This window comes from Tupaia chinensis, unplaced genomic scaffold, assembly GCF_000334495.1.
Source record: "Tupaia chinensis unplaced genomic scaffold, TupChi_1.0 Scaffold143936_1, whole genome shotgun sequence".
Taxonomy (NCBI): domain Eukaryota; kingdom Metazoa; phylum Chordata; class Mammalia; order Scandentia; family Tupaiidae; genus Tupaia; species Tupaia belangeri.
The window spans coordinates 920,028-937,341 of record NW_006203787.1 but is presented as its reverse complement, the minus strand read 5'-3'; the positions used below and the strand labels follow the sequence as shown (position 1 = coordinate 937,341).

Below are 17,314 nucleotides of genomic sequence, written 5' to 3'. Positions count from 1 at the left end.
TTTTTTTTTTTTTTTGAGAGGTTTTTGCTATATGGCGCGTGTGCTTGCCAGAAAGACAGAGAGAAACAGAAAGTGAGAAATCACCCCCCCGGGGGAATGGCCACACCGCAATCCCTTCTCCTCCATTCTCCTCTCAGGATGTTGAGCATGTACACACACGCGCCCAGCATGAGTTTAAGTCACCGCGTCCAGGACTCAAACCATGGTCAACTACATGGTAGTCCAGCAACATAGCCATTACGCCAACTGCTGGTCCCAATGTTAACTCTTGTTACTGAGAGAATAGCTTCATTACCAGAACTGAACTTGACTATGCTATTTTATTTCAGATTTATCTCTGATGTGACAGTTAACAAATTAGCTTTAGTCATGATTTTAGATTAAGAAATAACCATAAGCTCATCAAATGACATACTCATAAAATTAAAAAGTATATTATAGGTTGAGTAACTTACTCTGAATGCGTCAGGAGTGCTTCAGACTTCAAAGTTTCTTTGGATTTTGAAATATTTACATATATATACAAAATGTGATTATCTCAAGGATGAGACCCAAGTCCAAACATAAAATTCATTTATGCACAATTTATACACATAGCTTAAAGGTAATTTTATATAATATGTTTGTATTGCAGTGTTTGTTTGTTTGTTTTAAACTGGAACCCATCACTTAAGCTGGGCATGGAAATTTCCACTCGTGACATCATGACAATACTCCAAAAGTTTTGGAGTTTGGATTAGCAATACTCAACCTGTATTAGTTTGGATGAGGAGTTAAAATTACTGAGATAGGCAGATGACAGGCTAAAATGAACGTTATCAACACCAACTCATAATGATTGTGTGTGTGCATGGTTTTTAAAATCCCATCTCAAACATAGCAATTTTAGTACCCATGAGAAATGACCTGGTATAGCCATTTATAATTTGTCTCCAATGTCCTTTTCCAGTAAAAAGACTTACATCTTGAAATAGTAAGTATTTAAGATTCTAGGGCATATTTTTACCAGTGCAAAAGAGGACTTTGAAAAGTTCTGAAAAACAGCCAAAAAGCCACAATGAAGACTCTTGTTGGTCAAGTACGACCATCTGAGCATTCATGGAGAAAGGAAAAAAAATAATACAAGGGAGGAGGTGAAAAACAGAGCCAGTCTCGTGGACCTGATCGAGCACGACACAACACCTGCTGGTTTCCACACGGTTCACACACAGACGCACTTGACCGCGTCCCCCCGTCAGGTACTGCTGCGAAATGAGAGAGTGCTTTCACCCTTATCCTCAACTCGGGAGGCATCCCACTACTTCAGCACCAGCCCCCTTTCATAGTTCTTGCTACTGCAGAAGCATTAAAATCCCGGGACCAGCAGATGGCGTCATGGTTATGTCGCTGGACTCCCATGTAGTCAACCATGGTTTAAGTCCTGAACCTAGAGGCTTAAAACTCACGTCAGGCACATGTGCATGCTTGCCCCGGATCCCGAGAGGAAAATGGAGGAGAAGGGAGTGTGGCCTGGCTATCCCCCTGAGGGATGATTTCTTACTTTCTGTCTCTCTGTCTCTGTCTCTCTGGTGAGTGCACACACCCTATAGCAAAAATCTCTCTAAAAAACATTATTTATTTAGGTTGGCCCCATAGTTTAGAGGTCAAAGGAGCCAGATCTCACATAGCTGACCACAGTTAGAATCCCAGCACTGGTGGCTTGAAAAACATCCTAGGCACTGGGTCTGGCAGGTGGTGTGGTGGTTAAAGGCTCTGGATTCCCACATGGCCAACTACAGTTCAAGTCCCAGACCTGGTGGCTTACTTTCTCACTTCCCCTTTCTCTCTCCCTCTGATCAAATTAAAATAAATAAATAAATAACAAATGGAATTAAATAAAGAATTCTTTAAAAAAAAATAAAAGGAAAGAAAAGAAAAAGAAAACCACCCTAGGCTCACGTGTATGCATGCTCAAAATCCACTAAGATGGAGAAAGCAGTAGGGATTGTGGGGTGACTATCCCCAGTGTGGTGGCTCAACCATGTCATAACATCTCACTGACATTTGGTAATTAATGGCAGGGAAGGGGCTTTCTTCCACTCCCTGTCTCTATCTCTGACTCTCTGGTGAGTACATGTACCTTCTAACAATTAACAAAAAGAAAAAAAAAGAAGAAGAAATGAGTTATGCATGCAATGGGATAAAATGCCATCACAGTAAAGGAGAAATGCATTAAGATGTTAGTAGAATGCTGGACAAATTATATTTTATCTCTAATACACTGTGTTGTCCAAGTTCAACAGTTAAGTGGGTGTCATGTTTATATTTAGAACAAGTGTGTATTAAAAGCAGCGTTCTCTAAGCTCTCCAATAGAGAAGGAAGGATGAGTGCCTCTCACTTCTCCTGGACGAAGAAGCCCTGAGCCGTGCAAACATTAGCTGTGAGTTCCTAAAAAGTCACTCAGATACTTGGTTGGAAATACAAGAATGAAAGTAGAACTGAGTTGTGTATTTTTGTCATTTTTTTAAAAAGTTGTGAATAACAAAAGACAGAACGCCTCTTGCACTCACTCGCTCAAGGGTGGAAAAGAAAATTGTCTAAGGCAGAGAGCACTACCCAAAGCCGTCAGCCTCCAGACACCAGAGACCTGGCCATGCACTTCCAGTCCTGGACTGCCTCATCACAGACCGTTTCTGACAACCACTTCCTAGAAGGTGCCTCGTCTTTTACCCCCAGAGGTAAGACCGGCGTGGGCTCTCCCCTGCTCTCAGTGGCCAGCCAGAATCTCCCGCCTTCTGCTCTGATTTCCAAACCAGGAAGGCTCATTCATGCCACCACATCTCGCTGACATTTGGTAGTCACTGCGAGATGTTCACATGTAACTCGTCGATAGGGGACTTGTGACATAAAGTTCATAAAGACTTAGTAAAGCCTGTAAATGGCTTACTAAATACATAAAACAGGGACCAGCAGATGATGCCACGGTTATGTCGCCAGATTCCCACAAAGTCAACCACGGTTTAAGAACAAGACCCGTGGCTTAAACTCACACTGGGCACATGTGTGTGCATACCCAAGATCCCGAGAGGAAAATGGAGGAGAAGGGATAGTGGTGTGGCCATCCCTCCTGGGGTGGTGACTTTTCGCTTTCTGTCTTTCCAGCAAGCACACGTACCCTATAGCAAAAATCTCTCTTAAAAAAAGAAAGAAAATATACATATAAACAGATTCAAAGTCATCTCTGAAAAATGCCATCCTCGCGTGACCTCCATTCCAACGTGCATTCCTGAACAGCAGGCTGTGAGCTGCCCGCGAGGCTGAGAAGCCGGGGGGTGACACTTAGGAGCATCGCTTGACATGTGTGCTGCACGGGGGGTGGGGGGAGAGAGGACACTGACGGCTGCAAGAACAAAGGGGAGATGTGGCATGACCCCCTGCACTGAGGAGCTAGGGAGGGAGCGGTGCCCAGAGACCTCTCACCTCCAGAAGCAGGAAGCGTCAGGAGCAGCACACTCCAGATGGAGCTGGAGGAAGGTGTGCTGGCAATCTGCCCAGACCTTTCCTTTCCCTCAGCTCTGCCGCTCCGCCCATCTCTTTCCATGATTAAACAGAACAACTCACGTTCTGACTGGGGATGCCAGCCACGTCTGGTTAGAGAACGGTCCACCCAGTAAGTCTGGGACCACACAGCACCCCAGAGCAGACATCAGCCCTGGTGTGACAGGGGACAAATCTGAGCTCATGACTGCTCAGGACAGAATTCTTATCCACTAGTTACCCACCCGGAGCTCCCTGCCGAGGTCGCCACACAGCTCGTGCAGCAGACGCTACAAGCATGAGGTTGCCAAGGACAGGGTGCCCTCCTGGCTGGATCCACCACCACTCCCAGTCCTAAGCAGCGTGGCCTCTGCGGTCAGCCCGAGGCAGTGGGAGTCACAGTTGGAAGGGTCTAGAGCTACAGCGGTCCACCCATTATCCGAAAAAGCCACACAAGAGCATTGCATTATCATTATGCAATCAGCTGACACAGAAATGAAAGGGCTCCGACAGCCTGATTAGAAGTGGTGAAACCACGAGTGATGTGCGAGACCAGCCTGAGGCTCGGAGGGAAGCGCTCTGCCCACAGACCCCGTGCGCCTAGGAAGTCTGTTCATGCCTCTCACTGGATACCATCATAAAACACCTCGAAGGCACCTACTACGTACAAGGCTCGTGCTAGCTACCACCAGAAAGAAACAAGTTTTCGTGGTGTTCAGCTTTTGTGTACAAGAAAACTAAATTGGACGAGCCAATCAAAAGTTCTGAGAAAGCATGAAGTTCTCTCCATTATTAAAGAAAAAGACACAGAAGAGAAGTTAGTCCAGGGGCTCCGTGCCTCCGGGCTCAAGGAGCTTATCACGGAGGAGGAGTGAAAAGTCATTGTCTACAGCCCTCATAGACACAGAGGTAGTCACTGTCTTTTTTTTCTTTCTTTCTTTCTTTCTTTTTTTTTTTTTTTATTGCCAGAGTGCATGTGCTCACCAGAGGGGGTCTGTGAGAACCTCTCAAAGGGGCAGGGTAACACTGCAATCCTTGCTCCTCCAGCCCGTCGGGATCTGGGACACACGAGCATAGGAGACCAGCACGTTTCTCAAGCAGCCAGGCTGGATTCGAACTGTGGTTGGCCACGTGGGATCCAGCTCCCGATACATAATACGCAATCACCATACTCCAGGGCCAGCCCATCACCGTCTTTACTCAGGACACAGGCGTGGGCCACATGGATGGGGGGCAGGCGCCGTGGCCCTTGGGTACATAGACGTAAGGCTTCTCAAGGGCTGCAACCTGCATCTGCTCAGTATCCTGGCCGAATCTGGCGCTGACATCTCCAGAAGGGGATTCAGTACATAAGAGGCTGAGGCAGACGGCGTCTCCCATCATCCACACACATGGCCACGGCCATCCAAACACACGTTGAGGTCAAAGGCTGCATTTTATAAAAGGAAAAGCAAAACAGAACCACACTGGCAGTGGAAGCAGGCAGATTACTGGAAAGAGGTCAATGGTCTGACGTCTATTTACTTGGCTCTGTCACTGGATCTCCTCTCTGACATAAAATGCTCCCGTGCACGCTTCCTAACGGGCTCTGCTAGACGCTGATTAGTAAGACCGATGAGACAAGCAGGAGGCTTTTTCTTTCTAATTCAGAATGGGAGATGACCTAATGCACACCTCGGATGTTCCGGAACATTCCCGCTGCCGAGCGGACACATGTATCTGGCCTGGTCTCCCCCATCTGGGCCTGCTGCTGCCTCTAGATCACCAAAACGGCTTTGGGAGGGACTGAAAGCCCCAGGCCAAGCCCTGCGTGGTCCTCCTCCGCTGACCTGCCTTCCACTCTCCGTCTACTTCCCCAGCACGCTCTTTCTTCCCCAGTGGGTTGAGAAGCTGCAGGGCCTAACTCGGAGAGCTCGGGGGCGAGCACAGAGAGGTGAATGGAGGACCGCACGACTGTCTGGGCCTCTCTCAGGACCTGCTGGGCCAGGATGGTGGCCGACATGATTTCCAAGCAGAGGGAAAAAGCAAAGCAAAGCACGGACTCACTGGTGTAACTACGCCAGTACTTGGTCCGCAGAAACTTTTGTTGTGTTTAGTTTTTGTGTATGCGAAAACTAAATTGGATGAGCCAATCAAAAGTTCTGAGAAAGCATGAAGTTCTCTCCATTATTAAAGAAAAAAAGAAAACCACAAATATGTATGTCTTTAGAAATACACATGCCTTGGAAAAATAACTAATAAATAAAGGAGACTAGAACGTTTCTTTTTATTTCATTTTATTTATTTATTTATTTTAATTTGACCAGAGAGGGACAGAGAGAGAGAGAGGGAGCGAAAGCTAGCTGCAGGTCCAGGACTCAAACTGTGGTCGACCATATGGAAGTCCAGTACCCTTAACCACCATGCCATCTGCTGGACCTGGAGACTAGAATGTTTTGATAAAATATCCTAAATATATTTTCTCAATTTTAGTGGGTCAGTAAGTGCACAGAAAAAAAACAAAAGCTTGGGACCAGCAGTTAGCGTAATGGCTATGTCACTGGACTTCCATGTAGTCGACCGTAGTTCGTGTCCCAGACCCAGTGGCTTAAAACTCACGCCGGGCGCGTGTACATGCGTGCCCAAGATCCCAAGAGGAGAGGGGATTGCAGCATGGCCATCCCCCCTGGGGGGTGATTTCTCGCTGTCTCTCTGTCTCTCTCTATTTCTGGTGAGCGCATGCGCCCTATATTAAAAATCTTTCCGAAAAATAAAAATGTAGAGTAAGCTGTCATCCTGGAGGAGAAAATCCTATTCTAACTATCAAAGTCAGCAATATTTCGGGGCTTCAAAGAAACTTAAAATGACAGTACCCATGCTAGTGTGACCTATTGGCACCCAAACTCTTGGTATCTCTAGATCAAAAAGGCAGATGTTTAAAACCAGGCAAGTCTGGGGCTGGCAGGTGGTGTGGTGGTTAAAGGTGTTGGATTCTCACATGGCAGACCACTGTTTGAGTCCCAGACCTGATGACTTGCTTTCTCGCTTTTTCTTTCTCTCTCTCTCTCAATCTCTCTGGTCAAGTTAAGATTTTTTTAAAATGGAATTAAATAAATAAATATTTTAAAATAATTCAGTCAATCAGTAAAGTCTGCTGAAATTTAGCACAGTTACTGAGATCAGCCTCCCTGTCGCCACACTCCTTTCTCCTTAGTCAAAACATTACCCTTAAAACAAGCAATTTTAAGGACCTTTTTCAATGTAATAACAGTCCCTATTACAATTTGTATGGAGAATACCAAACTTTAATTAGCTATGTGAATAAAACTAGTTAAGGATAGACAAAAGGCAAAACAAAACTAAACCACCCTATTCCATTTCAAACTGTAACATTGTAAAGATTACAGCTACAACTGGTTCAGCTAGACACTTTGTATGATTTCTGTCAGAGATTTCAAGCTTCCACTCTGAAGGCTTGTTTCATTAACCCCGGAAGGGAGTGTAAACACACTGGGAGGTTTGGCAATCTGATGACCGCCTGCATGCAGGTGTACTGCATGCGGCTTTCGGCTTTGAACTCACACGAGACGTCAAGCATTCCTCAGTTTCCTCACCAGTTGCCCTCTCTGAGACTCCTGGGAGACTCTCCGCTGAGACACGGGAATATTTGTGATCACTCTTGTCTGTGGTATACAGTCAAGACAACACAGAGAGCCAGCAGAAAAGGACAAAGTTTCCCTTTCCTCAAAGGCTTCCTTCCTGTCCGGGATTTTTGTTTTCTTAAACACAAGCCTCCCAACTTCTCTGCAGGAATTGCAAACAGATGCACTCCTTGCGCGCCTCCTCTAAGGGCAGGCAAAGCTCATCACACCCCAGGCTGGGCTCTGAGGGCTGCGTGGAGTCTAACTCCACCGCCTCGACAGAAAGGAAAGGCTCGATCCAGAGGAGAAATACACACACACACACACACACACACATATACATAAACACACACACACACATGCACACCACCTAGAAAAGGCTCAATCCAGAGGAGAAATGCACACACACACACACATACATACATACATAAACACACACACGCACACCACCCAGAAAAGGCTTGATTCAGAGGGGAAATACATACATACACACACACACACACACACAGCTCCTCCTACAGAAGATACTGGGGATTAACTTAGTTTGGTAAGGTTATAACAGAACCCTCAGAGACAGAACGAGCTGCCCAAGAAGCGCTAAGCTCACAGCTCACTTCAGCAACCTCATCCACACACACTTGCATAAAAGTGTGAGAACAGCCGAAAAGTCACTGGGCCCCCAAAAGAACACAACTGTTCAAAATGAACACGAACAGAAGGTCCAGATCAGATGGTTTTTCTAATGTCCTGCAGGCACGTACAAAACCTGTCCCAGCCCAGGTGGAGGTGCGCCGCATCAGTCTCAGCTGGCTCATAGGCCAACGCCGTCAGGTAGCTGCAGAGCTGGAGGCTGTCTTGTTTCGTGGGACACCTTCAGTCCCCCGCCCCCCGCCAGTCCCCCTGACACTCTGATAAGCAATAAATTAAAAAGCAGCCCATTTCCGGCCCTGCAAAGGTTGCCTACTTACTCAGTTTGACTCAGCTCTGCATGTAAATACAGTTGGGATAAATCTGTGTGTTAGAACTTGAAAAATCCTTACAGGACCTAGTCCTGCCCTCGGCTTTACAGAGGAAGAAATAGAGATGTGTCGGTGATTGATCAGCGGTGAGCTCAAAGACACAGACAAGGCAGGGCAGAAGCAGGCAGTGCCAACACTTCCACTCTATTAATCTGCCATCTGCTTCTCCATAGCCCAGGCCGGAGCCTCTGCCAGAATGGGGTCCCCAGGGCTCCGGTGGGATCACCAGATAGTCACAAGATCTAAAATAGGGAATTGGGGCCCAAGAGCTGAGAATGGAAAGATGAAAAGAAACCCACGATGCCACCAAGTCAAAACTGGATGAAAGCCAGCAGGTGGCATGCTGGTTAAGACACTAGACTCACACATGGCCGACCACAGTTTGAATCCCAGATCTGGTGGCTTGAAAACCATGGCAGGCATGTGTTCATGTATACGCCCAAAATCCCAAGAGGAGAATGGAGAAGGGATTGCAGCTTGGCCATCCTCCCTAATGGAGTGCTCTCTCTCTTTCTCTCTCTCCAGCAAGTGTAAGTGCCCTGTGGCAAGTATCTAAAAATTAAGGGGAAAAAACAAACAGGTGAAGGAACCAGCAAGGACTCACTTCTGGACAATTTAGGTCACTCCTCCCCCTTCTGTCACAATAATGAGGGGCTTTAATTCAACACGCCTGACCAGAGAGTCTTAGCGTTGTCCAACGAGGCTTTAGAACCTGGCTCATTAACTTCGACCAGTGGTTTTCAACCATCCCCAACCACGTGAGCTGGCCATCTTAGACCTTCGGCCAGGGTGAGCCTTCAGATGGCCCGGTCCCCAGACACTGTGGAGCGGAGGCACGGCACACTGACTTCGTCCTGTCCAAATGGCTGCCCCACAGAACCTCCGGGCATAGTAAATGGTGATTTAAACCATGAACTTCTGCAGTGGTTTGGTAAGTGACAACGGTGACTGTGACACCTGAAAACTTCGAAAAGAAAAAAAAAAAAAAAAGAAAACAAGTCCAAGATGTAGTACAGCCCAGTGAAGCCCGAATCTCTGGGAGTGGGTCCCGGGGCCTAGGGTAATTTTACAACGCAGCTTTTGGTGAGAATTATGCTGTGCTGTTCAGTAAAGCGGCCACCTGCCACACGCATGGGGGACTTCAAAAATTCATGGAAAATGGAATTAAAGCATGGGTTTATTCTGGCGAGAAACACTTTGAAATCCATGCCTAGCTTTTTTTATAATAAGTATTTTTGGGACCAGCAGTTAGCGTAATGGCGACGTTGCTAGACTCCCATGTAGTTGACCGCAGTTCGAGTCCCGGACGCAGTGGCTTAAACTCACACCAGGCATGTGTGTGTGTGCATACCCAAGATCCCGAGAGAAGAATGGAGGAGAAGGGATGGCGGTGTGGCCATCCCTGCTTGGGGGGGTGGGGAGGGTGATTTCTTGCTTTCTGTTTCTGGCGAGTGCGACAGTAGACGTATAGCAAAAACCGTGAAAAAAAAAAAAAAAAAAAAAAAGAAAGAAAGAAAGAAAAGAAAAGAAAAAGAAAAGACAAAAGCATTTCCATAATTTTTTCAAGCTTTTGCCATAGGGCATATGTGCTCGCAGAGATGGCGGGGGGAGTGAGAAATCAACCCCCAGGGTGATGGCCACACCACAATCCCTTCTCCATTTTCCTCTCAGGATTTTGGGCATGTGTGCACATGCACCGGATGTGATTTTCCAGCTGCTGGGTCTGGGGCTCGAACTTCACAGTCAGCCATATAAGATCCAGCTGCCTGCATTTTCCATGATTTTTTAAAGATCTTTTGTAACTGTTTAAGTGTAATAAAAAGTAAGCAAAATTTAAAATTCAGTTCCTTAATTGTACCAGCCTCATTTCAAGTGCTTAGGAATCACATCACAGCTAGCGACCGGCCCTGGGCGGTGGGCTGCTGGGCATCTCCATCATCACAGGCCTGTGACAGTGGTGGTCTAGACCAGCAGCTCTCAACACTGGGTCCTGAGCTCTCAGCACTGCCATCCCGTTAGAAACACAGCTTAGAAATGCAGATGCTCTGGGGCCAGACAGAGGCCCAGCAGTAAAACACGATGCTCTGCAAGGCAATTCCACATGGGAAGGTTTCTGGTTCCAGTCCAGAGACCTCCCTGAGCACTCCAGGCATGCACCTGGCCATGATCCAGGGCCAGCCGAAGGCTCGGGATGGATCAGTGTCAAAGCTCCACTGGGGATTCTCTTTCTATTGTTCTCTCATTCATGGAACAAATAAAGAAGCTTTCAAAAATGCAAGTTCCCAAGCTACCCCCCAGACTCCTGAACTGGAACCCTTCAGACAGAATCAGACCCTTTCAGAGGTGGGACCCTCCAGATCATTCTGACGTACACTGAAGGTCGAGAACTGCTAGTCTTCTTACCACACCAAGTCATTTTTTCCATGCCCTCTCTCATACTTAAATCTGAAAACTATCAACTTGTAGCTCCATTATAATGTGAGAATAGTTGATGTTGTCATACAATTTCAAAGATATGTTTTTGTGTCAGCAAGCTTGAGGAAAAAATGCTTTCCAATTAGTAACCAAAATACTCTAAAAGGTTTCATGAAGGCATCAGCCTGTGGCCTGGTGGTCAAGGCAGCCAGATCCCCCATGACCAACTAGAGTCCAGGCTAGAGTCCTGGACCCAGCAGCTTGAAAAACACACTGGGCATGGGGGTGTGTGTGCTCAAATCCTGAGAGGAGAACGAAGAAGGCACTGCAGCACAGCCAGCACGAGGGGTGAGTTCTCACTTTTCCTCTCTCTGTCTCTGGTGAGTGCACACGCCCTATGGTAAACAACTAAAAAAAAAAAAAAAAACCATAAAAAAGTAAATTAAAAGAAAAAATATTAACACCAGGGAAAACAAAAAGTTTTAAATGAGAGGAAAATAATTCATCAAAAATTACATGGCTCGCCAGCCTGTGGTGTGATGAGTAAGGTGGCTGAATCTCACATGGCCAACCAAAGGGTCTGAGTCCTGGACCTGGCAGCTTAATAAACATGCCAGGTGCATGTGCGTGTGTGCCCAAAATCTCAAGAGGAGAACAGAGAAGGTACTGCAGTGTAGCCATGCCCCCTGGTGGAATCATTTTTTACTTTCTCTCTTTCTCTGTTTCTCCCATAAGTGCATGCACCCTATAGCAAAAAATTACCAAAAAAATTAAAAAGCACACGGCTCAACTGTCAACACTGTTCTACATAGTCGTATGAACAATGTAAACACTGGGGCCAGCAGATGGTAGAGTGGTTATATTGCTAAACTCCCACATGGCTGAGCGTAGTTCAAGTCCTGGACCTGGTGGCTTGAAACTCAGGCCAGGCACATATGCATGCATGCCCAAGATCCCAGGAGGAGAATGGAGAGGGGGTTGTGGCGTGGCCATCCCCTTTGGGGGGTGACTTGTCACTTTCCCTCTCGCCATTTCTCTCTCTCTCTCTCCAGCAAGTATATGTGCCCTAAGGCAAAAACCTCTAAAAAAAAGTAAATAATATAAACACTAAATATTGATCGAAACCAAACTGCTATATAGCCATATTGGGAAATGGGGAATGGGAATAATTTGGGAGTGGGGGTGGGAATAGGACAGAGAACAAGAACAAAGGGAGCAAATAAAATCTAGCACCACCAGCCTGTTGCTCAGAAAGGAGGGAAATTCCCAAAGAATAAGCTAAAGCCACTACAAGAAGTTGCCGCCAGGGAATGAAATAAAGGGAAGAAGGGCTTTTTTGTTAGTTTGTTTCATTTTTTCAGCATACCCTTTATAAATTATAACACTAGTCCACACTTTAAACTGCACACATGGGTTTTAAAAACAACTAAACAAAACCCAAAGCTTCAGTTCTTACCCACAACACCTGTGTGTTTCAAGTTTATAAATGTGTGACTCATTAGCAGGGTATGAAATCAGTCACATCTTTTTTTGTCCCTAGGTTTTTGCCATAGGGCACATATGCTCACTGGAAAAAGAGAGGCAATGAGAAGAAAAGTAAAAAATCACCCCACCCCCCCCTAGAGGGGATGGCCACGCCACGATCTCTTCTCCATTCTCCTCTTGGGATCTTGGGCACACACACGCACAAGTGCCTGGCGTGATTTTTTTTAAGCCACCGGGTCCAGAACTCAAACCATGATCAGCCATGTGAGAGTCCAGCACCTTGACCACTATGCCACCTACTGGCCCCCATGATTTTTTTTTTTTTTATTTTTATGAATTTGAACAGAAGACAATAGATGGTAAGAGACATTACACAGAATTAAGAGCATTTTTTTCATGAACCTTTATAATACACACATCCACAGAGGTCTATATTGTAAGATGTATTTTAAACTGTGGACTATAATAAAAACAATTTTAAAATCACTAAACTATATTGCATTATAATTACTTTTAACTTTTTTTTAAAACTGTTAGATTTCAAGGTGCCTTTATTTTAAGACAAGTCGAAAATGTTGACAGCTCATGAAACTATTCTATTACACTGCTCTTTAAAATCATACTAATATCATGTGAAAAGGGAGACAGATGCTCACTTCTGGGTTAGTAAAAACTAAATATTCTTTGCTTTTGTACTACTCACTTTTAATCCAGCCAGAGAGAAGAGAGACAACACACACAACAGAATTCAAAGGTCCCACATCTAATTTTATAATGTGGAATATTACTGCTTCTTGGGTGATTTATCTTTTTAACTTTGCATGACTTCCACTAATATTTAAATTTCTGGTCTGCAGATACAACTGAGCTGAAGAAACCATCCTAGAAGCCTTGGGAATGGCGAAGGAAGCCAGCCTGCAAATAAAAACTTGCAACCTGCAATGCTGGAAAATATACGTGCAGTCGACCAAGAGGGGGCTTTCTTCCACTGGCATTCCTTCACGTGCTTTGCAAGGTACACTCTACACCTTGCAGGAGAGAAACCGAGGTTACATTACTTCCTTTGGATACTTGCTTTATAATTCACTTACATAAAATAACCCAGAACAAAAACCCATGTAGAAAGCAAGTTCCATTTCAGTCTTTCCATGATAAAGCTTCACTTCCTAGAAGTCATAAAGATCAGTTATAAGGATCAAGCCAACCACCTGTACTTTAAAAGCCAGTACTACTAGCCATACTACATGTAAAAAAGAATGAAGGGACCAGCAGTTAGCATAATGGCTATGTCGCTGGACTCCCATGTAGTCAACCATGGTTCGAGTCCCAGACCCAGCGGCTTAAACTCACGCTGGGTGCGTGTGCGGGCGTGCCCAAGATCCTGAGAGGAGAATGGAGGAGAAGGGATTGCTGCATGGCCATCCCTCCTGGGGAGTGGTTTCTCGCTTTCTGTATCTCCGTCTCTCTCTGTCTTTCTGGCGAGTGCATGCACCCTACAGCAAAAACCTCTCCAAAAAAAAAAAAAAAAAGAATGAAGACGTCTTCATACACTGGTATTGAAAGATACTAAAGATATTTGTTAAAATACAAAGAACTCAGATATACCTATGTGTGTATATGCACGCATATCAGCAAAGATGCGTAGGGATTAATGACTATGGGCACCCTTCCTGCAGAGATGAGAACCTAGGAAGGGTAGAGATGACAGCAGGAGTGAGAGGAAGACGTTTCACAGCAGATCTCACCTATTTTGGCAAGTTAGAAATTCTCATCCTCGCCCCGCCCCTCCAAGATGGCCTTGCTTCTGAGTCCTTCACACCCTACACTCAAAACGTCCTATCACCCAGAAGTAACTGGGGCAGGGATGCTTTCACTTTCCCTGGCAAAGGACTTTCTCCTGACCTTGCAAAGGTTAACCTACAGTCAGCACCCGCGGGACTGGGTCGAATGCCACCTGTCTCTGTGGGCCGCCAAGACGCAGGTTACTTCCACAGTCCCTGCTCGGTGCTCCTGCCTCACCACAGAGGTGCTGATGTGCTATGTGCCCTACTGTGTGCAAGAGCGTGGGGCACAAAGAGAACTGGGACACGGCGCCTGCCTTGAGGCAGCTCACAGCCTCAAGGAGGAGAGGAAAGAGGAGAGGGATTTCTAGAAACGTAGCCAGCCCACGGCGGGCAGGAGTGTGCAGCTACATCACTGACCACGCTGCGTTTTAACTACTTCATGTGCTCTTCTCCCCAGCCTCTCCAAGGCCCACAGTTATCGCGGATCCCTGTGCTAAGCTTGGTACCTGCACGGTCCGAACTTTGTAGGTGTCTCCTGGGCAGCGATGCGATGGCATTTTACAAAACCAGGTTGGGTGTCTTAGTGGTTTCTAATGGTGATCAGTATACATGTCAACCACGAGGGGGTCTTCAAAAAGATGATGGAAAATGCATACTGTGAAAAAAACTGCGTGTGGGTTCCACCAATATAAACCTGTACTTTAATTTCATTTTTCTGTGAACTTTTGGAAGTCTCCTGGTATTTACCTGGCCCTATACAATGTATTATCCTAGAATTTCAGCACCAAAACAAACCACTTTGACCTCAGACGTCCTATGATCACTGACTACCTCACCACAACCCTGGATTTGATTCCATAAAGGGGGAAGTTATGACAACTACGCCTGTGCACTCGTTTTCCTGGAAGTCAATGCTCTCTCACTTGCTTTCCAAGGTGAAACTGAAAACTTTCATCCAGCAACTTCAAATCTCTACCCACAGCGACTATTTTGGTAATTTCTTACCATTTTCAGGAAAATGGTTAATTCTTGATGGGCATGGGATTGCAAATATTTATTTAATGACCTATTGCACTTCAAACTTTGGACTTCTATGTATGAAAAATAATAATATTCTCGGTATTCTGGTCATTAAGCCTTGGCCTGCCCTGAGCTGGACTCAAAAGCAAATGATAGAAATAAATTGCAAACATAACATGAAGCATTGTTGCAATTAATCAGCCCAGAGCCCATGGGAGGAATTGTTTCTATTTTTAAATGCACTGTTGCTTTAAAGGAAAACTGGAGAAACATGAAACCAAGCTACATAATGGAAATGAAAATGCCTTTGGAATCATCACCCTTAAGAGGCAGTAATCCTCATCTACAAGTACCGTGGTAGTGTTGACCGTCCTCGATCTGTCCTTAAACTGGATCACTACCACACGGGCACAATCCCAGGCAGAGCACAGCCACCATCCACAGAGTCAGATCTGCCAGAAGGACAGAACAAGCAAACACCCATATTTCAAGGCTATTTTTATTTCTCCAGATAAGGGACTATACCCTAAGGAAGCAGATGGATAAATCCCCAAACCACTCTACAGATCTTTACTTAACAGATCCATATTAGTAACTAAGTGGCAGTTCTAAAAATGATCAGCTGATGATTTAGCATTGCAACCAACTGTCCAGTCACAAAGTCTATCCAAATTCCACAACATCTAATCTGTTTTTCCGCACAAATGACAACACTTCATTTCGTTCAGTAACAGCTAACAGTAGCACTCCTTATGGTTGAGAGTGACGAGAAACAGGTGCCAGACTAGCAAGGAAAACAGAGGCAGTGGCTCCCTAGTCGGAGTTAAGATAGTCTACCTGTTTCCCCATACTGCTTTAAAGAATCTGACCCAACGGAACATTTTTTCTGAAACAATGTGACTATGTCCAGTTTGGGAAAACAAAACAAAACAAAAAACTTTTAGTGATGTAAGCAAGCATCTATTTAATGTGTAAACATTTTAACTTACTCAATGAGTATACTTACTATTATCATGAAATATACTTGTGTATGTTGCTCTAAATGTACCTAAAAATACTGCAAAACAGTATCTAAAATGTATCTGAAAACAGGATACATTCACTAGTATAGACTATTTAACAGAACATTAAAAACATAATTTAGCTACTTAATATCGCTATAAGGATCTGCAAGAGGAAGCAGAATGCTGACAAACTGGATAAAAATTTCTAGATTTAACAGGAAAGGCAGAATCCCCAATCGTGCCTCCTCAGGCAACTTCTTCCCGAAAATTTAGCACCCTGTGTCTGAGCAATAAAGGAACAGACTCTACTTAAGAGTCTTTCTGCAAATGGAAAAAAAAAAAATCTCTGAAAAGTAAAATCCACTACATTGTATGGCTCATCAATCAACAGGTGACTTTTAGAAACAGTTATCCTCATTTCCGAGAAGAATTTATTTTGTAAAATCTCCCTCTTTTTCTTTTAGATCTTGACAAGCAACTTGACTGCATTACTATATTGAATGAATTCCAACCGATTTCTTCTCAAGGGCTTGCCAGAAAAATGCCAAATATTCCAATTATTTTAAGGCATTTTCCCATACTGCTGATGGAACAGAGCAGAATTAATCAGGATCCAACAGTAACCACTTTTCAAATGCAAATATGTTGCTATCTAGTAAATGCAGCCCCCCTTTTAAAGATCCTCCCAGCGTCTTCGCAGTCGGGGCACTACCTTTGTTTCCTTGAAAATCAAACCGAGCACGTTATGTTTGGCATTATCTGCATACCACCTTCACCAACCAAAAAATACTTGCTATGGTCCAGCCCGAGTGTGCATCGCACAAGACTGTTTCGGTCCATCTCTGCTCCTCCGCTGCACCCTCGATTTCCACACTAGGTTCCTGAACGACGGTGCCAAAGGATGCAAACCATGCAGTGGCAGAGAGAATCGCGGCACTGGGCTCTGCGAACGGCTAGGCCTCAGTTTTCCCATCTGTACAATGCGGCAGTGGGGCTAATCACCTCTAGGGCCCCTGCTGCGTCCTCGCTCCCCGCCCGGCTGGCAGGTGGTGGCTCTGGCCAGGGTGCTGTGCGGGACACCGCTCTGGGAGCGACGGGACGAGCACGCGGGGGCGGGAGGACAGCGGGCGACGAGGGAACTTGGACTTGCAAAGGCTTCCAGCAGGAGCGTGCGACAAACTTGAGGCCGGCCTCCTAACAATGGCACGGCGCGCTCCCATTCTCCCGGCTCGACTCGCAGCGGCGCGCGAGGTCGGGTCCCCCGCGCCCTCCCGAACCCGCCTTACCTTTCTCCCTGCTTGCTGTTGGAAGGAGGAGGGTGCAGGACCGTCTGGTTCCCTTCCATCTCCACCACGCACTTGGTGTTCAGCTCCAGCTCTGAAAGCACAGGGCACAGGGACGTCGCAGAGGCGAGCGCCGCGCCCCCTGCCCGCCGCGCCGCTCGGTGCCG

General features: G+C 45.8%; 1 protein-coding gene across 1 annotated transcript in view; it reads right to left on the bottom strand.

The window, feature by feature from the left end:
* The window catches only part of KIF13A (kinesin family member 13A), a 180,293-nt gene extending 163,052 nt beyond the window's left edge, over positions 1 to 17,241 (bottom strand). The window contains 1 exon segment of the mRNA XM_027767133.1: positions 17,151 to 17,241. Coding sequence (XP_027622934.1) covers positions 17,151 to 17,209 — 59 coding nt within the window. The 5' untranslated portion in view covers positions 17,210 to 17,241.
* Between the last annotated feature and the right edge of the window lie 73 nt (positions 17,242 to 17,314).